Below are 25,832 nucleotides of genomic sequence, written 5' to 3' on the forward strand. Positions count from 1 at the left end.
CCCATCTAATGTACTCGAACTATAGCGTTTCCAGTCAATATTTGGAAAGTTAAAGTTTCCCATAACAACTACCCTGTTGCTTTCGCTCCTATGCAGAATCATCTTTGCAATCCTCTCCTCTAATCTCTGGAACTTTTTGGAGGCCTATAGAAAACCCCTAACAGGGTGGCCTCTCCTTTCCTGTTTCTAACCTCAGCCCATACTACCTCAGTAGATGAGTCCTCATCAAACGTCCTTTCTGCCACCGTAATACTGTCCTTGACTAACAATGCCACCCCTCCCCCTCTTTTACCACCTTCCCTGAGCTTACTGAAATATCTAAACCCCGGCACCTTCAACAACCATTCCTGTCCCTGCTCTAACCATGTCTCCAAAATGGCCACAACATCGAAGTCCCAGGTACCAACCCATGCCGCAAGTTCTCCCACCTTATTCCGGATGCTCCTAGCATTGAATAAGACATACTTTAAACCACCTTCCTGCCTGCCGGTACACTCCTGCAACTTTGAAACCCTACTCATGACCTCACTACTTTCAACCTCCTGTATACTGGAGCTACAATTCAGGTTCCCAAGCCCCTGCTGAATTGGTTTAAACCCTCCCGAAGAGCATTAGCAAATTTCCCCCCCCAGAATATTGGTACCCCTCTGGTCCAGGTGCAGACCATCCCGTTTGTAGAGGTCCCACCGACCCCAGAATGAGCCCCAATTATCCAGAAATCTGAAACCCTCCCTCCTGCACCATCCCTGTAGCCACATGTTCAACTCCTCTCTCTCTCCCTATTCCTCGTCTCGCTATCACGTGGCATGGGTAACAACCCAGAGATAATAACTCTGTTTGTCCTAGATCTAAGTTTCCACCCTAGCTCCCTGAATTCCTGCCTTACATCCCCATCCCTTTTCCTACCTATGTCGTTGGTACCTATGTGGACCACGACTTGGGCTGCTCCCCCTCCCCCTTAAGGATCCCGAAAACATGATCCGAGACATCATGCACCCTGGCACCTGGGAGGCAACACGCCAACCGTGAGTCTCTCGTTCCCATAGAATCTCCTATCTATCCCCCTAACTATGGAGTCTCCAATGACTAATGCTCTACTCATATCCCCCCTTCCCTTCTGAGCAACAGGGACAGACTCTGTGCCAGAGGCCTGTACCCCATGGCTTAACCCTGGTAAGTCCCCCCCCCCAACAGTATCCAAAGCGGTATACTTGTTACTAAGGGGAATGGCCACAGGGGATCCCTGTACTGACTGCTCCCTCCCAGCCCCTCTCACCGTCACCCATCTATCTTTATTCTTCGGAGGTTCTACATCCCTGAAGCTTCTATCTATGACCAACTCTGCCTCCCGAATGATCCGAAGTTCATCCAGCTCCAGTTCCCTAACACGGTCTTTGAGGAGCTGGAGATGGGTGCACTTCCCACAGATGAAATCAGCAGGGACACTGACCGCGTCCCTCACCTCAAACATTCTGCAGGTGGAACATTGCACTACCTTCCCTGCCATCCCCTCTTGATAAAAAAAAGAAAGAGCTTGCCTGTTATTCACTCCCCTTCTCAGCAAGCACTCACTCAGCAACCTCTGCGCCCTGCAGGATAACACCTTCTTACCTTCTGAGGGTCTTAGATGTTCTCAGGTTCTCTCCCTGCCAGAGACTGCTCCTCCTCCTCCGAACGGCTCCCGAAACTAGGCCGCGATATTTTTAAATCTCCGCTCCGACTCGCACCTCCTGCTCTTTTCAAATCTCCGCTCCGACCCTCAGCTCCCGCGCTTTTTAAATTTCCGCTCCGACTCGCAGCTCCTGCGCTTTTTAAATCTCCGCTCCGACTTTTTCTTTTTTTTTTGCACTGGGTGCTGAATTTGGTGCATTTTGAGTGCTATAGTAAGAGTTTGGTGACCGAGGGAATATAAGGCTTCATTTTTATCTAAAGTTTAGTCTTTCTTTTATTTAGTTAATTAACTTAAAAGTTGCTGTTTAGTTTAGAAGAAGGTGAGTTTTCAATCAGCTTTAAACAAGCTTCTACTTGTAGGCACTTGCAGCTGGAGCTTGTTAATTAGTTCATTGGATTAGGCCAGTTTTCAGAGGCTAGATTCACAGTATAAAAGTGATCCCCTTCAGTGCAGACTTTGTTTGCACTGAGTGCTGAATTTGGTGCATTTTGAGTGCTATAGTAAGAGTTTGGTGACCGAGGGAGTTAGGAGAGGAGGGAGTAAGGTGCTCCTTTCATTTTGTTTCCGACATTTCCGCAAAGGGTGAGAAGAGAGCCAGGAGTTTACAGAAAGTGTGGCTGACTGGGAGCAGAGTCGGAGGGCGGAGATCTAGTTAGTCCACAGGGCAGCAATATTCTGTCAGGTAAGAGGGGATGGAGGCTAGGCCAGTTGCATGCTCCTCCTGTAGGATGTGGGTGGTGAGGGATACCACCGGTGTCCCCGCTGACTATACCTGTGGGAAGTGCATCCAACTTCAGCTCCTCAAAGACCGTGTTAGGGAACTGGAGCTGAAGATGGACGAACTTCGGATCATCTGGGAGGCAGAGGGGGTGATTGAGAAGAGTTACAGGGAGGTAACCACACCCAAGGTACAGGACAAGAATAGCTGGGTTACAGTCAGGGGGAAAAAAACAAACAGGCAGACAGTGCAGGGATCCCTCGTGGCCGTTCCCCTTCAAAACAAATATACCGTTTTGGATGCTGTTGGGGGGGATGACCTACCAGGGGAAGGCCCTAGCGACCAGGTCTCTGGCACTGAGTCTGGCTCTGGGGCTCAGAAGGGAAGGGGGGAATAGAAAAGCAATAGTTGTAGGAGATTCAATGGTTAGGGGAATAGATAGGAGATTCTGTGGTCGCGAGCGAGACTCCCGGAAGGTATGTTGCCTCCCGGGTGCCAGGGTCAGGGATGTCTCGGATCGTGTCTTCAGGATCCTTAAGGGGGAGGGTGAGCAGCCAGAAGTCGTGGTGCACATTGGTACCAACGACATAGGTAGGAAAAGGGGTGTGGAGGTAATAAACAAGTTTAGGGAGTTAGGCTGGAAGTTAAAAGCCAGGACAGACAGAGTCGTCATCTCTGGTTTGTTGCTGGTGCCACGTGATAGCGAGGCTAGGAATAGGGAGAGAGTGCAGTTGAACACGTGGCTGCAGGAATGGTGTAGGAGGGAGGGCTTCAGGTATTTGGATAATTGGAGCGCATTCTGGGGCAGGTGGGACATGTACAAGCAGGACGGGTTGCATCTGAACCAGAGGGGCACCAATATCCTGGGAGGGAGGTTTTCTAGTACTCTTCGGGAGGGTTTAAACTAATTTGGCAGGGGAATGTGAACTGGATTTGTAGTCCAGCAACTAAGGTAGCCGATATTCAGTACGCCAAAGCATGTAATGAGGCAGTGGGGAAGGGAACACTGACAAAGGAGAGTACTTGCAGGCACGGAGATGGGTTGAAGTGTGTATACTTCAACGCAAGAAGCATCAGGAATAAGGTGGGTGAACTTAAGGCATGGATCGGTACTTGGGACTACGATGTGGTGGCCATCACGGAAACTTGGATAGAAGAGGGGCAGAAATGGTTGTTGGAGGTCCCTGGTTATAGATGTTTCAATAAGATTAGGGAGGGTGGTAAAAGAGGTGGGGGGGTGTCATTGTTAATTAAAGATAGTATAACAGCTGCAGAAAGGCAGTTCGAGGAGTATCACCCTAATGAGGTAGTATGGGTTGAAGTCAGAAATAGGAAAGGAGCAGTCACCTTGTTAGGAGTCTTCTATAGGCCCCCCAATAGTAGCAGAGATGTGGAGGAACAGATTGGGAAACAGATTTTGGAAAGGTGCAGAAGTCACAGGGTAGTAGTCATGGGTGACTTTAACTTCCCAAATATTGAGTGGAAACTCTTTAGATCAAATAGTTTGGATGGGGTGGTGTTTGTGCAGTGTGTCCAGGAAGCTTTTCTAACACAGTATGTAGATTGTCCGACCAGAGGGGCAATATTGGATTTAGTACTTGGTAATGAACTAGGGCAAGTGATAGATTTGTTAGTGGGGGAGCATTTTGGAGATAGTGACCACAATTCTGTGACTTTCACTTTTTAGTAATGGAGAGGGATAGGTGCGTGCAACAGGGCAAGGTTTACAATTGGGGGAAGGGTAAATACGATGTTGTCAGACAAGAATTGAAGTGCATAAATTGGGAACATAGGCTGTCAGGGAAGGACACAAGTGAAATGTGGAACTTGTTCAAGGAACAGGTACTACGTGTCCTTGATTTTTATGTCCCTGTCAGACAGGGAAGAGATGGTCGAGTGAGGGAACCATGGTTGACAAGAGAGGTTGAATGTCTTGTTAAGAGGAAAAAGGAGACTTATGTAAGGCTGAGGAAACAAGGTTCAGACAGGGCATTGGAGGGATACAAGATAGCCAGGAGGGAACTGAAGAAAGGGATTAGGAGAGCTAAGAGAGGCCATGAACTATCTTTGGCGCGTAGGATCAAGGAAAGCCCCAAGGCCTTTTACACATATGTGAGAAATATGAGAATGACTAGAGCGAGGGTAGGTCCGATCAAGGACAGTAGCGGGAGATTGTGTATTGAGGCTGAAGAGATAGGAGAGGTCTTGAACGAGTACTTTTCTTCTGTATTTACAAATGAGAGGGGCGATATTGTTGGAGAGGACAGTGTGAAACAGACTGGTAAGCTCGAGGAAATACTTGTTAGGAAGGAAGATGCGTTGGGCATTTTGAAAAACTTGAGGATAGACAAGTCCCCCGGGCCTGACGGGATATATCCAAGGATTCTATGGGAAGCAAGAGATGAAATTGCAGAGCCGTTGGCAATGATCTTTTCGTCCTCACTGTCAACAGGGGTGGTATCAGGGGATTGGAGAGTGGCGAATGTCGTGCCCCTGTTCAAAAAAGGGACTAGGGATAACCCTGGGAATTACAGGCCAGTTAGTCTTACTTCGGTGGTCGGCAAAGTAATGGAAAGGGCACTGAAGGATAGGATTTCTGAGCATCTGGAAAGACACTGCTTGATTAGGGATAGTCAGCACGGATTTGTGAGGGGTAGGTCTTGCCTTACAAATCTTATTGAATTCTTTGAGGAGGTGACCAAGCATGTGGATGAAGGTAAAGCAGTGGATGTAGTGTACATGGATTTTAGTAAGGCATTTGATAAGGTTCCCCATGGTAGGTTTCTGCAGAAAGTAAGGAGGCATGGGATAGTGGGAAATTTGGCCAGTTGGATAACGAACTGGCTAACCGATAGAAGTCAGAGAGTGGTGGTGGATGGCAAATATTCAGCCTGGATTCCAGTTACCAGTGGCGTACCGCAGGGATCAGTTCTGGGTCCTCTGCTGTTTGTGATTTTCATTAATGACTTGGATGAGGGAGTTGAAGGGTGGGTCAGTAAATTTGCAGACGATACAAAGATTGGTGGAGTTGTGGATAGTAAGGAGGGCTGTTGTCGGCTGCAAAGAGACATAGATAGGATGCAGAGCTGGGCTGAGAAGTGGCAGATGGAGTTTAACCCTGAAAAGTGTGAGGTTGTCCATTTTGGAAGGAGAAATATGAATGCGGAATACAGGGTTAACGGTAGAGTTCTTGGCAATGTGGAGGAGCAGAGAGATCTTGGGGTCTATGTTCATACATCTTTGAAAGTTGCCACTCAAGTGGATAGAGCTGTGAAGAAGGCCTATGGTGTGCTCGCGTTCATTAACAGAGGGATTGAATTTAAGAGCCGTGATGTTGATGGTGCAGCTGTACAAAACTTTGGTAAGGCCACATTTGGAGTACTGTGTACAGTTCTGCTCACCTCATTTTAGGAAGGATGTGGAAGCTTTGGAAAAGGTGCAAAGAAGATTTACCAGGATGTCACCTGGAATGGAGAGTAGGTCTTACGAGGAAAGGTTGAGGGTGCTAGGCCTTTTCTCATTAGAACGGAGAAGGATGAGGGGCGACTTGATAGAGGTTTATAAGATGATCAGGGGAATAGATAGAGTAGACAGTCAGAGACTTTTTCCCCTGGTGGAACAAACCATTACAAGGGGACATAAATTTAAGGTGAAAGGTGGAAGATATAGGAGGGATATCAGAGGTAGGTTCTTTACCCAGAGAGCAGTGGGGGCATGGAATGCACTGCCTGTGGAAGTAGTTGAGTCGGAAACATTAGGGACCTTCAAGCAGCTATTGGATAGGTTCATGGATTACGGTAAAATGATATAGTGTAGATTTATTTGTTCTAAATTGCCCTTAGTGTCCAAAATTGCCCTTGGTGTTGGGTGGAGGTGTTGAGTTTGGGTAGGGTCCTCTTTCCAACAGCCGGTGCAGACACAGGGGGCCGAATGGCCTCCTTCTGCACTGTAAATTCAATGATAATCTATGATTAATCTAGGACAAAGGTTCGGCACAACATCGTGGGCCGAAGGGACTGTTCTGTGCTGTATTTTCTATGTTCTATGTTCTATGACTCGCAGCTCCCGCTCTTTTTAAATCTCCGCACCGACTGAGGGTCCTTATAGATCAGTGGCACTTGTCAAAGAGTTCTGCCAGGTGCCAAAGGTTCACTCAGGACACCCCCAGACTCTGTCCTTCAAGGTACACAGCAACCCCCAACATGAACTGAAATGTTGAGTGTTTGGGGGTGGTGGGGAAATGGGGTTCCATATCTGAACTTACCAGCTGTGAGGTTCAGAGGCCACGGGGCCTTGGGCAGATGCATTTTAGGCCATGCCCTCATTTTCAATTGATTCCTTCTGACACACACGAGAGGGACAATGGGACTTTGGAAACCAATCCTACGATGGCCCCAATCGGGTTTTTCCTCTCGCAAGAGTAATAGTGCCCCATTCCCTAAACTGTCATTTGACTGTTCCTGACATGTCTCAGCTGTGGCTTCCTCTCCATTTGAAAAAGCAGGTATTCATTGCGTTCCCTTTCAATTGACCCACAAATACAACGATTGTCTCCGCCACAAGCCCTGACAGCCCTCCCCTGTCACAAGCTATCGTTACGCCAGTGGGAAAACGATTTTTGACACTGGTGAAATATTCCTGTCCCTCCTGTCATGTGAGAGTACCTTTCAGAAATGGGTGTTTATCAGTGATGTCAGAGTGTGGGTGGAGCTGGGGGCTGTCTGTTTGCTTTACTTTCGTTTTAGGCTGTTTGCTACAGGGCGTGTTTTAGTTTTGTTTCGAGAGCTGGATAGCTGCAGGCAAAACAAGGAGCTGTATAAGGATCTCTCTGCAAACTAAAGACCGTCTCCAGATCAATTGGGTGATTTCAAACTGCTGACTGCTCTCAGTAGTGAATTTAAACCTGATCTCTGTGTTAAAAAGGGTCTTTTGTCTTCTGGATGTTAATAAGGAAAGATTAAGGTTTACTTATAGAATATTGTATCTGTGGGGAGGATTGATGTTGATAGTTGTTGAGATGTTTACTGTGAGTTCATAAATAAACATTGTTTTCATTTAAAAGTACTGTGGATCTCTGTTGCATCACACCTGCAAGGTAGGCCCTTGTGCTCCCCATAACCACAATCTATTAAAAGTGGGTCAACTGAACTCCATGATACACTTTGGGGTTCTCTAAACCCTGGCTCATAACACTCCCGCCATGACGCCTGTCACTGTCGGGGCACAAAATCCCACCTGGAGCCCCCCAAATGTTTGAAAGAACATGAACCAAGACTGGGCAGTCAGTGGAGCCAAGTGGAAAAATTGGATATTAAGGCCAATGCATCAAAGACAGTGTTCCCATGCTCTCATTTCAATGTTGTGATTCTCTTCAGCTTGTCCACACTTGAATCAGCAACCCTAAATACTGCATGGATCTTGATGAGAAGAACTGCAGTGAAAGTGGATTCAAGAACATGTTCCGTTAACACTGAAGAACAGCAGAGTTGTCTGAAGGATTCAGCTATGAACCGGTGCAAACTCTTACCTCTGAATGCGAAGGTTTGGGCTGAAGACAACTTTGTAGATTTAAACATGTAATGTTAGGTGGATAATTGAGAGCAATACACAGGCGATATCTGCACCAGCAACAACACAGAGGTATTTCAGAATTCCCCGTGAATGCAGCATTTCACCCTCCTTTGGTCTACAGGAGCGTTGCTTGATAATAATTACAAACACCAACTGGTTGGACTAAACATTAATCAAAGAAAAATTTGAAGTTCTCTTTGGTTCAGGCATTACGGGATTTGAGGTGTGGGCAAAGTTTCAAAAGTAATTAGAAAAAGGGAGAAAAGTTAATGAAAGACAAGGATGAGTTAGTGTTAGAGGCACCAACTGCTATAAAAGTGAGAGGAGGTGAGGACACAGGTTAGAGACAGAGGAACGTTAGCAAGATATTCTGAGACGATACAGAAAAACAGCTTTGTGAGAGTTTGAGACAGGGAAAGAAATTTAGGTCAGTCAATAAAGGCAGGTGCCATTTGCATCGTAACACCATTCAGGAGTCAGCGGAGCGATCGGCACTCGGTTCCTTCACAGAGTCAGAGTAGCTGAAGCCAATCACATGGGAGCTGAAATGAAGAGTCTGGTGTTCATCCTGACACTCGGCCTCATGCTGCCCTCAGGTGCTTCTGGTGTGTACGATCCCACTGAAACCTTCACACATCTCTGTGACAATGACTTTCTACAGAAACTGGTTGGAATCTGCCGCGATTCTTCTCGTCGTGAGTAGTGAAATCCCTTTGATTGGCCAAGGTTGAGCAATAAATATTGATCTCTAACAAGGTGTATATATGTCATGTATATGAATGTGCAAAGCTTTTATTGATCAGTGGTAAGGAATGGAGAGTTTCTGATGTAAAAAGAACATTTTAGATGAAAACATAGATTCATTAAATTTGCGGCATCAGATTCAGTAAATCTGGGATTAAATCATGCTGAAGTGAAGATTCCCCTTTCAATCTTCAGTCTGAGACACAATTGGCCTCAGCAACAATGGAAAAGGGAAGAAAATAAATCAGAAAGTTCCAGTCCCTGACCATTGTCATTGAGATGGCAGAGTGATTAGCACTGCTGCCTCACCGTGCCCGGAATCCGAGTTCAATTCCAGTCTTGGGTGACTGTCTGTGGAAAGTTAGCACGTTCTCCCCGTGTCTTTGTGGGTTTCCTCCAAGATCTCCAATTTCCTCCCATAGTCCAAGGGCATACAGGTTAGGTGGATTGGCCAATCCAAATTGCCCCTTAATGTCCAAAGTTTAGGCGGGATACAGCTGGGGAGTGGGACTAGGTGAGGTGCTTTTTCAGATGGCCAGTGCAGACTCAATGGGCTGAATGGCCTCTTTCTGTAGGGATTCTATGATTGTTTGGTCACTCATGTTCAAAGTGAGTCTGCATGTCCCAAGTGAGGACATGTTTGCATTTTCTTTACAGCGTCCTCAGGTGCTGTGACTTCCAGACTCTGTCACGTAACAACATTGAGACCAAACAGTGGAGAAGAGGGCCTTGTACTGACCTCCTCTCCCTCCAAACTGCCTCCCTCTCATCTTCCTTTGAAGGTGCCAGTCTTTGTCACCTCCTCTGGTGCTGTAGCGTCAGTCCCACTGTGACACACCCAGCATTCTGTGGGCAAATTTTCCCAGTGTCCTCTTGCTGGGGGTCCACTGAAGATGATGCTCCTCGAGTTGGATAAAAATAGGTGGGAGGAGGTTCAAGTGAAACGCAACCATTAACCTGGCCAGTTGTGTCAAATGGCCGTTTCTGTAATGCAATGTAATTCTCTGTAGCAAGCAGAACTGAAACATTGGCCAGGATTTAACATCAAGATGGTGTACCCACCATTGGCTGGAAAGTTGCGTCAAGTCCGGCTCTACCAGGGTTGGAAGGCTGGTTTTTAATTTTCCTGCTTCAAAAGGGTTAACTCTAGCCTCGGGTGGAGGCAGGTCTCAGATAGGGTAAGTGTGTGGGGAGGGGAGTGGAGTCTGTGACTCTGTTTGATATGGGACAGCATGAATCCGTTATACAGTTGTTGCCTAGTGTGTGAGGGTGTGAGTTTGAGAAGAATAGTTTAAGATAGTTTAAGTTGAAGAACCATCCAAGTTATAATTTAAGGGATCAGGACTTCTCATTTACCGGTGGAGACAGTAGTAGACTGAAGCTGTGATGATCGGTAAAAACACCCAATTAATCTCAATAATCCCTCAGTGTTTACAGATGGAATTTTCTCTCAATTCCAGAACCTTACCTGACCTTTAATCAAAATGGCGACTCCGTAGACAAGGACTTCAGTCTTCTTCGGACACAAATTGACAACAGGATTGAAAAGCTCGATGGGATGCCGGATGCAACGCAGAATAAATTCACATTGATGACGAAGAGGCAACCAGAAATCATGAGCGCCTGCTGCTTGGGCACCTGCACTGCAGCACAAATTCAAAAGATCTGCAACTGGTGAAAAGATAACAGCTCCATGTCTGTTTTCATAGAATAGTCTAGAAACATGGACACAAAACCAATCAGAAATTAAGTCAAGATTGCATTTTAGGAATTCAATCTCCTGACAAGTTTCCTCATCTGCCAGCAGCTCATTTTGGGAATGCGGGGACTGAGGTCGACAGTTCCTGAAGGATTTTCTGTCCACAATGGTTGGAAAATCCGGCACAGTTTGATGATCTCTATCCCCAATCTCCCACAACAGGCACTGGCAGAGGGAGCTCCACGCTGGGAGTGCAAATTCAGAAAATGCCTTCTGTCGGTGACTGTAAAATAATTTGAGTGAGTAGGGTCCATGTCAAGGAATTGTATTCTTGTAGTCACAGCAATGCAAAATATAATTTTAAAATAATTCAACTCTAACAACATTGATTCGTTTTCGTACTGAAATGTTCAGCAAACAATCACTTCATTAATGTTCTTTTTCAGTGTCTGTACATCGCCATTTATTATACCCGAGATGAGATTCCAGCCGAAATTCTGATGTGCCACATTTTTCTTCAATATGTCATCTGTGGCTCATGAGGACAGTTCAAGTGCAGGATGCCATTTTGTTGAGGGAGTTAGTGTACGGGAAACATCCACTAGATATATATAAATGAGGCAGGTAAGGACAGCAAACAGGTAAAATGGAAATGTGTCACTGGCGTTACAGTTTTGGAGATTAGCATTCTATCCAAAGTCTTCTCTTCACCTCATGCATCTGAAGATGTTCAGGACCCTCCATCAGTGCTTTTTAAAGGGGATCATCAACAGCTTTCAGCTTCATTGTTGATTGATATATACTGGCTCTTGCTGTGATTGAAGCAATTTTTGGTACTTTGCAGAGTTGCTTAATGTTGCTAAAGTCCACAGGGAGTCTTGTGGTCGGTGCTGAAGGACCTTCTCCTCACTTCGGAAATTCTGCAAAGGCCACTTGCTCTCATACATGCAGGCTGTAGTTTTCATATCCCTTGGCCCAATCAGAATAAGCAGAGGTCACACAGAGCAGGACAAGCTGTTGGAAGAGGGAGAAGGATGAGTAAGCAAAGGATTCTCAACAGGAGGACTTTTGTAAGGGCCCCGAAAAATCCAGCACGAGTTTTAAGGATACAAAATAATAAAGTTTATTTACTATAACAATATATACATAGCAGTAGCAGTAACTTCCCTTGCTACCTTCTCCTTCCTCCTGGTTCCTGGACTGGCCAGCTTATTTATAGTAGGAGTTTCTCCGCCCCCCTCATTGGGGAAGTTCATACTCCCATAGGATTGTGGGATAGTCATTAGTCCCCAGCCAATCGTCAGAAGGCAGGTTATAACAAGGACATATCTGTCCAGAGATTTCAGGGACATTTCTTGGATTGGATTTGAATTTTGTTTATTGTCCCGTGTGCCGAGGTACAGGTAAAGTATTTTTCTGCAGCTCAACAGGTCATAAAGTACATGAAAAGAAAAGAAAAGAAAAGAAAATGCATAATAGGGCAACACAAGGTACACAATGTGACTGCATAAGCACTGGCATTGGGTGAAGCAAACAAGGGTGTAGTGTTAATCAGGTCAGTCCATAAGAGAGCTGTTAATCAGGTCAGTCCATAAGAGAGGGGGATGGGAACCAGAGCTATGGATCAGAGTATAGGGTAGCTGTTGAACAGGCAGAAATAGTATGCAGCAAGTCTGTGAGGAAGGATAGACAGTTGATAGTGCAAAGTTGCACTCAGTGGAATGGGTTAAAGTGTGTCTGTTTCAATGCAAGCAGTGTCAGGAATAAGGGAGACGAACTTAGAGCATGGATCAGTACTTGGAACTACGATATTGTGGCCATTACAGAGACATAGATTTCGTAGGGGCAGGAATGGTTGTTAGATGTTCGGGGTTTATATATTTTCAGAAGAATAGGGAGGGAGGTAAAAGAGGAGGGTGAGTAACGCTGTTAATTAGGGAGTGCACCACAGCTGCAGAAAAGGAGGTAATTGAGGAGGGTTTGTCAACTGAGTCAGTATGGGTGGAAGTTAGAAACAAGAAAGGAGCAGTCACTTTATTGGGAGTTTTCTATAGAGCCCCCCAATAGCAGCAGAGAGATGTGGAACAAATTGGGCGGCAGATGTTGGAAAAATGCAGAAGTAACAGAGTTGTTGTCATGGGTGACTTCAACTTCCCTAATATTGACTGGAACCTCCTTAGTGCAAATGGTTTGGATGGAGCAGGTTTTGTCGGGTGTGTACAGGAAGGATTCCTGACTCAATATGTAGATAGGCTGACTAGGGGGGAGGCCAAATTGGACTTGGTGCTCGGCAACGAACCAGGCCAGGTGTCAGATGTCTCGGTGGGAGAACATTTTGGTGACAATGACCACAACTCCTTGACCTTTACCATAGTCATGGAGAGGGATAGGAACACACAGTATGGGAAGGTATTTGATTGGGGGAGGGGAAATTATACTGCTATTAAACAAGTACTGAGGAGCATGAAGTGGGGACAATTGTTCTTGGGGAAATGCACAACAGTAATGTGGGGATTGTTTAAGGAGTACGTGCTGCGAGTGCTGAATAGTTTTGTCCCACTGAGACAAGGAAGGAATGGTGAGGTGAAGGAGCCTTGGATGATAAGAGAAGTGGAGCTTCTAGTCAAGAGGAAGAAGGAAGCTTACGTAAGGTTGAGGAAGCTTCTAAGACTTGGCTCTATAGGGTTGCAAGGTAGCCAGGAAGGAACTCAAAAATGGACTGAGGAGAGCTAGAAGGGGGCATGAAAAAGCCCTGGTGGGAAGGATGAGGGAAAACCCCAAGGCGTTCTACACTTATGTGAGAAATAAGAGGATGATCAGAGCGAGAGTAGGGCTGAGCAGGGATAGTGGAAGGAACTTGTGTCTAGAGTCTGAGGAGATGGGGGAGGCCCTAAATGAATACTTTACTTCAGTATTCATGAGCGAGAGGGACCTTGTTGCTCATGAGAACAGTGTGAACCAGGTTAATAGACTCAAATAGGTTGATATTAAGAAGGAGGATGTGCTGGAAATTTTGAAAAGCATCAGGACAGATAAGTCCCTTGGGTCGGACGGGATATACCCAAGGTTACTACGGGAAGCGAGGGAGGAGATTGCTGCTCTGTTGGTGATGATCTTTGCGTCCTCACTCTCCACTGGAGTAGTAACGGATGATTGGAGGAAGGCAAATGTTGTTCCCTATTCAAGAAAGGGCATAGGGAAATTACTGGGAATTACAAATCCATCAGTCTTACGTCTGTGGTGAGAAAAATGTTGGAAAGGATTCTGAGAGATAGGATTTATGATTATTTAGAAAAACATAGTTTGATTAAAGATAGTCAGCATGGCTTTGTGAGGGACAGGTCATGCCTCACAAGCCTCATTGAATTCTTTGAGGATGTGACGAGACACATTGATGAAGGTCGGGCAGTGGACGTGGTGTCACTAGATTTCCGTAAAGCATTTGATAAGGTTCCCCATGGTAGGCTCATTCAGAAAGTTAGGGGGCATGGGATACAGGGAAATTTGGCTGCTGGAATTGGCTGGCCAAAGGAAGACAGCGAGTGGTAGTGGATGGAAAGTATTCCGCCTGGAGGTCGGTGACCAGTGGTGTCCCACAAAGATCTGTTCTGGGACCTCTGCTCTTTGTGGCTTTTATAAATGACTTGAATGAGGAAGTGGAAGGGTGGGTTAGTAAGTTTGCCGATGACACAAGGGTTGGGGGAGTTATAGATAGTGTTGAGGGTCGTTGCAGGTTACAACAGGACATTGACAGGATGCAGAGCTGGGCTGAGAAGTGGCAGATGGAGTTCAACCTTGATAAATGTGAAGTGATTAATTTTGGAAGGTCGAGTTTGAATGCTGAATACAGGGTTAAAGGCAGGATTCTTGAAAGTGTGAAGGAACAGAGGGATCTTGGGGTCCACGTACATAGGTCCCTCAAAGTTGCCACCCAGGTTGATAGGGTTGTTAAGAAGGTGTATGGTTCATTAACAGGGGAATTAAGTTTAAGAGCCGCGAGGTTTTGCTGCAGCTTTTTAAACTCCAGTTAGACCACACTTGGAATATTGGGCGGGATTCTCCGATCTCCCGCCGGGATGGAGAATCGCCGTGGGGTGCGGCGAGAATCCCGCCCCTGCCGGCTGCGCATTCTCCGGTGCCGGGGATTTGGTGGGGACGGGAATTGCGCCGCGCCGGTCGGCGGTCGCTGGCAGCGGACCCCCGGCAATTCTCCGGCCCGCGACGGGCCAATGGCCACCCATTTTTGGCCAGTCCTGCCAGCGTATATTACACCAGGTATTTGCCGGTGGGACCTGGCTGCGCGGGTGGCCCCCGGGGTCCTTGGGGCGGCGTGGGGGGATCTGGCGCCAAGAGGTGCCCCCACGGTGGCATGGCCCATGACCGGGGCCCACCAATCCACGGGCGGGCCTGTGCCGTGGGGGCACTCTATTCCGCGCCGGCCGCTGTGGTCCTCCGCGATGTCCGACGCGGAGACGAACCCCCCTGTGCATGCGCTGGGATGACGCCAGCACGCGCTGTCACTCCCGCGCATGCGCCAACCCGCTCCAGCCGGCAGAGGCCCTTCGGCAGCGGTTGGCGTGGCGCCAACACGTTCCCCGCCGGCCGGCGCGGTGCAAACCTCTCCAGCGCCGGCCTAGCCCCCGAAGGTGCGGAGGATACCAATTTCCATACAATAAACAGGAGCCACCCAATATCCAACAACCTCCCGTCATTCACCGGCCTCCCCAGCAAGTCATCACGCTGGCGGCGATTAGTATTCCTTTTCCAAAACATGAACCTGGCAGAAGGGCTTCTGAGGGGAGCCGAGGAGGTGAATAGCTATATTTACTCACTTTAGCCTTGCGGCTAAAGGTTACTGCTAATAGAGAATTAGCAATCGTGGTTAAGTGAGCACTTCACACAACCCAAGTGGATTCTCATGGGTGGGTGGGCTAGATAGCATGTGGGAGTCATTGCCTGGCATACCAATTGTCATGATATGCAGACACACATATAATGATATACAGACAAGCAGCTAATGGACACAGAGAACAGGACATGACCAATAAGCAGGCAGGACACTCAGGGGTGGGATCTGACTATAAAAGACACGAGGCACTCACACTCCGCCTCTTTCCACTGATGAACATCTAGAGAGTCAGTCAAGGATGTTGTTACAATCTCACACCTCCACCATGTGGCTAAGAGCCAGTCTGGTTCAGTCAGACAGAGTAACCACACTTAAGTTAGCAGAGAGTCAAACTCACAGAGAACTGTGATAACTGTGCTATTAGTTCAATAAACCTGATTGAACTAACTTCAAGTTCTGGAGTATCTTTCTGATCTAAGCTGCATCCAGTTTCAGCCAGTGTTGGACCAGTGTACCTAACACAACACCAATCAGAACTTCATGCCTGGACATGGTGCCTGAACACTGCGGGACGCAACAACACACATGCAGCAGCCAACATCCGAACACCCAGGGGATGGGACCCAGGTCTGGGGACATGTCCATGGCTGGAGGGTGTGTTTGTGCCAACGGGAGGAGACAGGCCCACGGTCCAGGTGATTTTATGAGCGCGTATCCGGGGTACAGGGTCTGGGGCCTGGTAAGGGGGAGTCCACGACAGCCCAGGGTGCACAGCACCGCTGGTCAATGACAAAGAACAATACAGCACAGGAACAGGCCCTTAGGCCGTCCGAGCCTGACCAGTGCTACCAACCGGTGATGCCAGCATGATACCAACCTTTGCCCAAACCCTTAGCACTTCCTTGTGCTGTATCCCTCTATACCCATCCTACCCATGCATTTGTCAAGATGCCTTTTGAATGCCGTTAATGTATCTGCTTCCACAATCTCCCCTAGCAATGCTTTCCAGGCACTCACCACCCTCTGTGTAAAAAATGTGCCTCGCACATCTGAACTAAACTGTGCCCCATGGACCTCAAACCTATGCCTCCTTGTGACTGACTCCTCCCCCATGGGAAAGAGTACCTGCCCATCCACTCTATCCATGCCCCTCATAATCTCTATCAGGACACCCTTCAGCCTCCATCTTTCGAATGAAAACAGTCCGAGTCTATTCAGCCTCTCCACTTAGCTAACACCCTCCAGACCAGGCAACATCCTGGTAAACCTCCTCTGCACACTCTCCAAAACCTCCACATCCTTCTGGGAGTGTGGCAACCAGAATTGTGCGCAATATTCCAAGTGCGGTCTTATCAAGTTTCTATACAACTGTATCATGATTTGTCAGTTTTTACACTCAATGCCCTGCCCAATGAAGGCAAGCATTCTGTATGCATTCTTGACTACCTTGTCCACTTCTGTTGCCACCTTCAAAGATCTGTGGACTTGCACGCACAGATCTCTTTGCCTTTCTATATTCCTAAGAGTTTTGCCATTTACGGTACATTCCTCCTCTATGTTAGACCAACCAAAACGCATTACCTCACATTTGTCCGGATTAAACTTCATTATCATTTCTCTGCCCAAGTCTCCAACCTATCTATGTCCCGCTGTCTCGTCTGACAATCCTCAACACTATCTGCCACTCCACAACCTTGGTGTAATCCGCAAACCTACTAATCAGACCAGATACATTTTCCTTCAAAACGTTTAAGTACACAGCAAACAACAGAGGCCCAAGAACCGATCCCTGTGGAACATCACTGGTCACAACCTTCCATTCTGAAATATACCCTTCTACTGCTTCACTTTGCATTCTGTGACTGAGCCAGTTCTGTATCCACCTTACCAACTCACCTCTGATCCCATGTGACTTAACCTTTTGTACCAGTCTGCCATGAGGCACCTTGTCGAAGGCTTTCCTGAAGTCCAGATAAACAACATCCACCCGCCTCCTCTCATCAATCATCTTTGTCACCTCCTCAAAAAACTCGATCAAGTAAGTTAGGCACGACCGTCCCTTCACAAAACCATGCTGTCTATCGCTAATGAGTCCATTTGTTTCCAAATGGGTAAAAACCCTGTCCCTGAGAATTCTCTCCAATAATTTACCTGTTACCGATGTGAGGCTCACTAGGCCATAGTTTTCAGGATTATCCCTGCTACCTTTCTTAAACAGCAGTACCACATGAGCAATTCTCCAGTGCTCTGGGATCTCACCTGCAGCTAATGAGGATACAACAATGTCAGTCAGGGCCCCAGCAATTTCCTCCCTTTCTTCTCTCAGTATTCTGGGGTAAATCCCTTCCGGTCCAGCAGTCTTATCGACCCTAATATCTTTAAAAAGATCCAATACCTCCTCCTTTTCGATGTTAAGATGATCCAGACTGTCCACACACACTACCCAAGAATCATCGTTCACAAAGTGCCTTTCCTTGGTGAACACTGATGCAAAGTACTCATTTAGTTCCTCGCCCATTTTCTCTGGCTCAACACACAGATTACCCCACACTGTCCTTAAGTGGTCCAATCTTTTCCCTGGCCACCCTCTTGCTTTTTATATCTGAATAAAAAGCTTTGAGCCTCACCTTAATCCTACTTGCCAAGGACCTTTCATGACCCCTCCTAGCCTTCCTAATTTCCCACTTCAGTACCTTCCTACTTTCTTTATACTCCTCAAGGGTTTTGACGGTCCCCATTCTTCCAGACAGTACAAAAGCCTCCTTTTACATTTTGACGAGATTCACAACATCCCTCGTTATCCAAGGATCTCTAAACTTCCCATACTTATCCTTCATTCTCTCGGGAACATGACTTTCCTAAATCCTAATCGACTGTCGCTTGAAAGACTCCCACATGTCCGATGTTGATTTCCCATCCAATAGCTGCACCCAATCCAAATTCTTCAATTTCTGTCTAATATTATCGTAATTTGCCTTTCCCCAGTTTAGCACCTTAATGTGAGGGTTATCCTCATCCCTATCACAATGTACCCTAAACTGACGGAATTGTGCTCACTACTCCCAAAATGTTCCCCTACTGGATCCTCAACCAGCTCTCCAGGCTCATTCCCCAATACCAGATCCAGTCCTGCCCTTTCCCTATCTGGACTACTAACATATTGTATCAAGAAGCCTTCCTGGACACAGTCCCTTACAAACTTTGCCCCATCCAAGCTCCTAGCACAAAGTGAGTTCTCGTCAATATAGGGGAAATTAAAATCCACAACAACCCTGTTACTTTTGCACCTATCCAAAATCTCTCTACCTATCTGCTCCTCTGTCTCTCACCGGCAGTTGGGGGGCCTGTAATAAACGGCCAACATTGTGATTGCCCCCTTCCTGTTCCTGAGCTCTACCCCGATTGCCTCGGTGTGTGAGCCCTCCGAGGTGTCCTCCCGCAGTATGGCTATAATATTCTCCTTAACCAGTAATGCTACTCACCTACCCCTTTTACATCCCCCTCAACTTCTCCTGTAGCATCTACATCCTCCAACGTTCAGCTGCCAAGCCTGCCCTTCCTTTAATCACATATCTGTGACCAGCCCATGATTTAACCCCATCCTGTGGCCTGTTGTTCACCAAGAACCTGTATCCATTTTAACATTCTTTTTCCCGGTCATTCCAATCCTGATATCGCAGTCGGATCCTGTCTACCCATTGTCCATCCATGGGCAGTATACCAGAACTGGCTTCCTCTTTACCCCATGGATTGCTTCAGAGGATATTGGGGCCACTGATAAAACTTGTTTACTCAGTCCACTATATAATCTGCTCACCACACATCTCGTGTGTCTCAAAAACATGGGCAAGTTAGCTCGCCTAAATCCCATCATGCATTGTTGCCACTGCTTGTAGCTAGAGTTTACATGATTATCACTGCTATGTCCTAAAATACAGGTTTAATGGTTAATAATGAATCTCTTGACTGCGGCATCCATGTTCAGGAGATGTTCTTCCTCATTCTTCCCAGTTAACACTGGACTTTGTCTAATCAGTTTAGGTTTTGATCCATAGCTCGTTGGAACAATATTGGTGCTGTAGTGATGCCAAATGGTAATTTTTTGTGTCAAAATAACCCTTTGTGTGTCACAATCGTCAATAACTTTGTGAACCTGGATCCATGTTCATTTGAGGTTATGCTTGACTGAAACCGATTTCACCAAAGTGTTGGCTTCCAGCCAGCCCAGCGATTAGGTCATCAATCAGGGACAGTGGGTACCGCTCTGCACACAGTACAGAATTAATAGTGACTTTAAAACTGCCACGAATGCATACAAATCTGCTTTTATTCACACGAATAAGATTGGCGGAGCCCAATCACTCACGTTAACGAGTTCAAGGATGTGGTAGTATGTATTGGGGGTCATGTGGGACTGGAAGCCCTAATGTCATTGGTTGACAGATCCCGGGTCCTGGTTGGCCGTTGACCTCAAGCTCCGCCCTGAAGGCGGAGTATAAGAAGCCGGAGTCTTCCCCCGCAGGCCAGTTTACTATCGAGCTGCGGGGGAACAGACACGCTTAATAAAGCCTCATCGACTTCACTCTATTCGTCTCACGGAGTCTTTGTGCGCTACAATTTATTAAGCGTGCCTAAAAAAAAAAAGGACGATGGAGCTCAGAATAATTCCAGAATGCCTGAGGATCAGCCCCCACGCAGTGAACGCGGCAGCAGCCTTCAAGCACTGGCAGACTTGCTTCGAGGCCTACCTCAGAACGACCACCGGCTGAGTCTCAGAAGACCAAAAACTGCAGTTCCTGCACTCGAGGGTGAGCACGGAGATTTTCTCCCTCATCGAAGACTCGGACGATTTTCAGACGGCGTTCGCAGCACTGAAAAGTCTCTACGTTCGCCCAGTTAACCAAATCTACGCTCGCTACCAGTTCGCGACGAGACGGCAAGCTCCCGGAGAATCGATGGACGAGTTCTACGCCGCGCTGCTGATTTTGGGACGAGCCTGCAGCTGCCCGTCGGTGAATGCAAACGAACACACGGACATGTTAATGCGCGATGCTTTTGTGGCAGGTATGCAATCCTCCCAAATCCGCCAAAGACTTCTAGAAAAAGAGTCACTAGGACTCTCAGAGGCCCGGGCCCTAGCAGCCTCCCTAGACGTGGCCGCGCGTAATACCCGTGCCTACGGCCCCGACCGCGCGGCAACCCATTGGGCCCCGTACGTACCCGTCGCGGCAAACCCCCTACCCCCCCCCCACAGGCTTGCGCGGTCCAAACGCCGAGTCGCACCAGGGGGGGCCCGCTGTTATTTCTGCGGCCAGGCGAAACACCCCCGGCAGCGCTGCCCGGCCTGCGCAGCTATCTGCAAAAGCTGCGGGAAAAAGGGCCATTATGCGGTTGTGTGCCGATCCCGCAAGGTCGCCGCCGTCCCGGGAGCACAGGGAGCCCTGCAAGCCGTTTACGCGCCCCAACCCCCCCAGCACGCCAGGTACGACCCGCAGGCGCAGCCGCTCTGGGTCCCGACCACCGCAGTCCTGGGAGAACTGGGAGCCCTGCACGCCGCCTACGCTCCACAACCCACCTCCCCGCAGGCCATGTATGACCCGCCGCCGGCGCTACCGCTTTGGGTCCCGGCCAACACTCTCCACGGAGAGGAGGGAGTTTTCCGCATCCCTAACGCCACCCTAACCCCCACCCCGCGCCCCACGCCTGACCCGCCGGCGCCACCTACTTGGGCCCCGACCACCGCTGTCCCCGGTGAGGGAGCTCCGCGCGGTCCTAGCGCTCGCGGTCCTAGTGCTCGCGGTGAGGGAGCTCCGCGCAGTCCTAGCGCTCGCGGTCCTAACGCTCGCGGTCCTAGCGCTCGCGGTCCTAGCGCTCCCCAGCCCCTCCAGACCGCCAAAGCCTTGAACCTCACGTACAACGAGGACAAGTGCGTTTTTAGCACCGACCGGCTAGCCATTCTGGGCTACGTAGTGCGCAATGGGATAATAGGCCCCGACCCCGAACGTATGCGCGCACTCATGGAATTTCCCCTCCCGCACTGCCCAAAAGCCCTGAAACGCTGCTTGGCGTTCTTTTCATATTACGCCCAGTGGGTCCCCCAGTACGCAGACAAGGCCCGCCCCTTAATACAGACCACGACCTTCCCTCTGTCGACAGAGGCTTGCCAGGCCTTCAGCCGCATCAAAGCGGATATCGCAAAGGCCACGATGCGCGCCATCGACGAGTCCCTCCCCTTCCAGGTCGAGAGCGACGCCTCCGACGTAGCTCTAGCGGCCACCCTTAACCAAGTGGGCAGACCCGTGGCCTTTTTCTCCTGGACCCTCCACGCCTCAGAAATCCGCCACTCTTCAGTAGAAAAGAAAGCCCAAGCCATAGTGGAAGCGGTGCGACATTGGAGGCATTACCTGGCCGGCAGGAGGTTCACTCTCCTCACGGACCAACGGTTGGTAGCCTTCATGTTCGATAATGCACAGCGGGGCAAAATCACAAACGACAAAATCTTAAGGTGGAGGATCGAGCTCTCCACCTTCAACTATGAGATTTTGTATCGTCCCGGAAAGCTGAACGAGCCGTCTGATGCCCCATCCCGCGGCACATGTGCCAACGCACAAATTAACCGCCTCCAAACCCTCCACGAGGACCTCTGCCACCCGGGGGTCACTCGGTTTTACCACTTCATCAAGTCCCGCAATCTCCCATACTCTTTAGAGGAGGTCCGTACAGTCACAAGGGACTGCCACATCTGCGCAGAATGCAAGCCGCATTTTTTCAGGCCAGATGGAGCGCACCTGATTCAGGCTTCCCGCCCCTTTGAACGCCTCAGTCTCGATTTCAAAGGGCCCCTCCCCTCCACCGACCGCAACGCATATTTTCTTAATGTAGTGGACGAATACTCCCGCTTCCCTTTTGCCATTCCCTGTTCTGACATGACCGCGGCCACAGTCATTAAAGCCCTGAACAGCATCTTCACACTGTTCGGTTACCCCGCATACGTCCACAGCGACAGGGGGTCCTCTTTCATGAGTGACAAGCTGCGCCAGTTCTTGCTCAGCAAGGGCATAGCCTCAAGCAGGACGACCAGCTACAACCCCCGGGGGAACGGGCAAGTAAAAAGGGAGAATGGCACGGTCTGGAAGGCCGTCCTACTGGCCCTATGGTCCAGGGACCTCCCAGTTTCACGGTGGCAGGAGGTCCTCCCGGACGCTCTCCATTCCATCCGGTCGTTATTATGTACGAGCACTAATCAAACGCCACAGGAGCGTCTCCTTGTCTTCCCTCGGAGGTCCTCCTCTGGAATGTCGCTGCCGACCTGGCTGGCGGCCCCAGGACCCATCCTGCTCCAAAAGCATGTGCGGGCACATAAGGAGGACCCGTTGGTCGAAAGGGTTCACCTCCTCCACGCGAACCCCCAGTACGCCTACGTGGAGTACCCCGACGGCCGACAGGACACGGTCTCCCTGCGGGATCTGGCGCCCGCCGGCAACACGCAAACCCCCCCGACACCATCAACCCAACCCTTCCTGCCACCGCCGCACCCCGCGACCGCCCCCTTCCCAGGAGGATCGGTTCCCCTCCCCTCAGCTCCGACCAAGAATCAAGCCCAAGCTGAAACCGTACGGCTGCTGGAGGCGACAACACTGGTACAAGCACCACCACCACCGCCGGGGCTGAGGCGATCGACACGGACGACCAGACCGCCCGACCGACTCGTGGCGTCAATGTAAAACAAATATGGACTGTTCACAAGAGCATTTTGCTTTTCTTCCTATACCCTCTGTAAATAGTTGCAACAGGACAAAATTGTCCAATACTGTATTGCCATGTGAATGTTTTGTCCTCCCAGGACCAGCCCTGTAAACCCTTACCACCATACGAAGCATCACCCCGCCGGGTTCATTTTTGACAAGGGGTGAATGTGGTAGTATGTATTGGGGGTCATGTGGGACTGGATGCCCTAATGTCATTGGCTGACAGATCCCGGGTCCTGGTTGGCTGTTGACCTCAAGCTCCGCCCTGAAGGCGGAGTATAAGAAGCCGGAGTCTTCCCCCGCAGGCCAGTTTACTATCGAGCTGCGGGGGAACAGACACGCTTAATAAAGCCTCATCGACTTCACTCTATTCGTCTCACGGAGTCTTTGTGCGCTACAAAGGATTCCCGTTCTGATTAGCCATTCTAATTCTGTCTCGACCTTAGGTCTAATTATGTATGACACTGGCCTGGCATTTGAAACATCTTGCCTGACTTTCATCCCTGCTCTTCAGTTTATTGAGATATCCCTCATGCTTCCCATTGAAGACTATTGCATGTTTTCTCAAGTTTTTGTATAGGTCTAATTTGGAATCAGACATGTGATTTACCTCAGCCCAATTCAATCTTAACTTTTCCAGCCAAGTTAATCCATTAGTGTTGGATAATTTTCTTTGACTCTTTGCAAGGACAAATCTGACGTCTGTTCATTCAATTGCACTGTTACATCGATACAGCACCACAAGGAAACCACTTCTCCATTGTAGGTTTTAATGCACTTTCTTCAAGGGTTGCCGAGAAATACATCAGAGCTTTTCTTGAAAAAGAGTCTCTGAAACCAGCGGCTGCCCCAGTGCCAACCTCCACCTTTACCAATTAACTGTCCAGTAATGAGTGACCCAACATTGGTTTGTTACGCCAGCAATAGCTGCACATTTAACGACAATTCATATTCAGGCTGTGAATAGAGTTCCTGCCCATGTCCTTTGTGGATCACATGGACACTTTTTCCTTGATTTAGTTTGCCATTTGTTTTATTCAGCTTTTGTTTCCTGCAACTTTTGCCTGAAGCTTGTTTCTTTTTCCAATAGGCGTGTGTAGCATGATCCTTTCTGCCACAATTTCAGCACATGATGTGTCTGCACCAACAATCTGCTGCAGAGCACCTGGCTTTTGCACACCTATGGCAAGTGTGAGTCTGTGTCTGCATTCATGTTTCAGCCGACACCTTGCTAATTCTTGTGCTTGAGCTCAACTGTTGAGCTTCTTTGGCTGCTGATCCCATGGATACAGCAGCTTCCAACACTTTTTATTTCAGGTCAGGTTGCTTGCTGTTAACAACCACTTTAGAATAGCATTGCTCCATAAACCACAGACTAATCTATCTCTGATGGTATCATTTAACACAATCCCAAATTCATAATGGTAAGCCAGTCTTTTCAGGATAGTTACAAGCCGTGTAATTGATTCACCTTGTTCTTGGTTGCTCTGCGGTGCCTAAAGGTTTTGGCGAATAGTGGCCCTGCAAAATTTCCACAACTTCTTCATATGATTTTATGCCTGACTTTTCCAGCTGTATCAGACTCCTAAGGAGATGAAATGTTTTCCCTTCATATTCTTAGAATTATTGGGACTTTCATATCTGCTGCTATCTTGATAGCTTGAACAAAATAGTTGAATAATTCTGTACATGAGCTCCAATGCTTTGTATTCTCACCAAATGGCCCCACGGCCATTCTTCTCTATGGAAGCACCTGCGTGTGCACAATGTGTCACAAATTTTTAGCACTACCTTGCTTCCTTTCTCCTCAAAACTAGGCACAACCCGAGCTCAGCTCGTTCCTCTTTGTGTCCTGTAAGGCCCCCAGCTCTAAATCTGTTGTTGCAAGGTACGTGCTACTCACGGTTACCAAGTTTGTTTTGGGTGGAGCACATGGTGAGCTTCTCTCCAAGGTTTTCTGTGATTTTGCGGTTCATCCGGGAGGATGCAATAATTGTTTGGCTCCCCTGTCACCAGCTTTCACTTAGCAATGGTTACAATTATTTATTACTTCTGTGGTTGACGTCAAACGCTGATCGCTTACCTCGTCGCCAGTTTTAATGTGGTGGATTCAAGATTGAGTCTGCAGGCCAAAATGTAGACTGCCTGCATGTCTGCGCAAATGGTGCTGAATCATTCTCTTAAAGTTCCCTGTTCAGCTACAAGGCTGCTTGTAAGGAAACACAAATACATTATGAATACACACCAATAAAATGCCTGGGCAGACCTCTGCTGTTGTGTTTTATCCTTGTTGAGAAAAATGCAAAGGTGACATTTGAAACATGAAGGACTGATGGAAAAAACCCCAAGAAACATGAGAAAAAGCAAAGTAACAGAAAAGATCCCATAAAAGTAAATGTAATGAAATGCTCAATGAAATAGCAGAAGGTGCTCGAAGGGTTAACTGCAGACAAAGGTTCTTTAGAAAGCAGACAGCCATTATCACACAGGCCTTGAGATAAGGAAGCAGTTCATGCTGTAACTTAATATCTTTAGTTCAAGAAATTCTTGTGAAAAATTAAGTTTTAAGTTAAATTAAAAGAATGAGTTTTATACCCTTTCATAGAAGTTAATTAGTTTAGCAAGCAGTTGATTGGAATTATCAGATTTGTAATTTTGAATAATTTGAAACATTTAAGAATACAAGAAAATACAATACTTCCAAAAGATAAGGGAATGGAAGACTGGAATGCCCCAGTATAATTAACAAGGAAACCTCCCTTCCAGTAGGCTGGCAGACCAAGGTCAGGTTTACACAAAGGCCCTCTCATGATATTATGAGGACTTGATGT

The 25,832-nt window shown here is 48.0% G+C and overlaps 1 protein-coding gene across 3 annotated transcripts; it reads left to right on the top strand.

Annotated features, from left to right (window-relative positions):
• The first annotated feature begins 8,278 nt into the window (after positions 1-8,278).
• On the top strand, positions 8,279-25,266 carry LOC140429787 (uncharacterized). Of its 3 annotated transcripts, none has more exons than XM_072517232.1 (2): positions 8,279-8,717; positions 10,166-25,266. In XM_072517232.1, exon 2 carries the CDS (start codon positions 20,209-20,211, stop codon positions 22,975-22,977), a length of 2,769 nt encoding a protein of 922 aa, XP_072373333.1. In that variant the 5' UTR covers positions 8,279-8,717; positions 10,166-20,208; the 3' UTR covers positions 22,978-25,266. The 3 variants fall into 3 exon arrangements, with proteins under 3 accessions (XP_072373333.1, XP_072373332.1, XP_072373331.1); XM_072517231.1 differs by having other exon boundaries at positions 8,279-8,687; XM_072517230.1 differs by having other exon boundaries at positions 8,281-8,656.
• Positions 25,267-25,832: the final 566 nt, after the last annotated feature.

Source organism: Scyliorhinus torazame, chromosome 9, assembly GCF_047496885.1.
Source record: "Scyliorhinus torazame isolate Kashiwa2021f chromosome 9, sScyTor2.1, whole genome shotgun sequence".
Classification (NCBI taxonomy): Eukaryota; Metazoa; Chordata; class Chondrichthyes; order Carcharhiniformes; family Scyliorhinidae; genus Scyliorhinus; species Scyliorhinus torazame.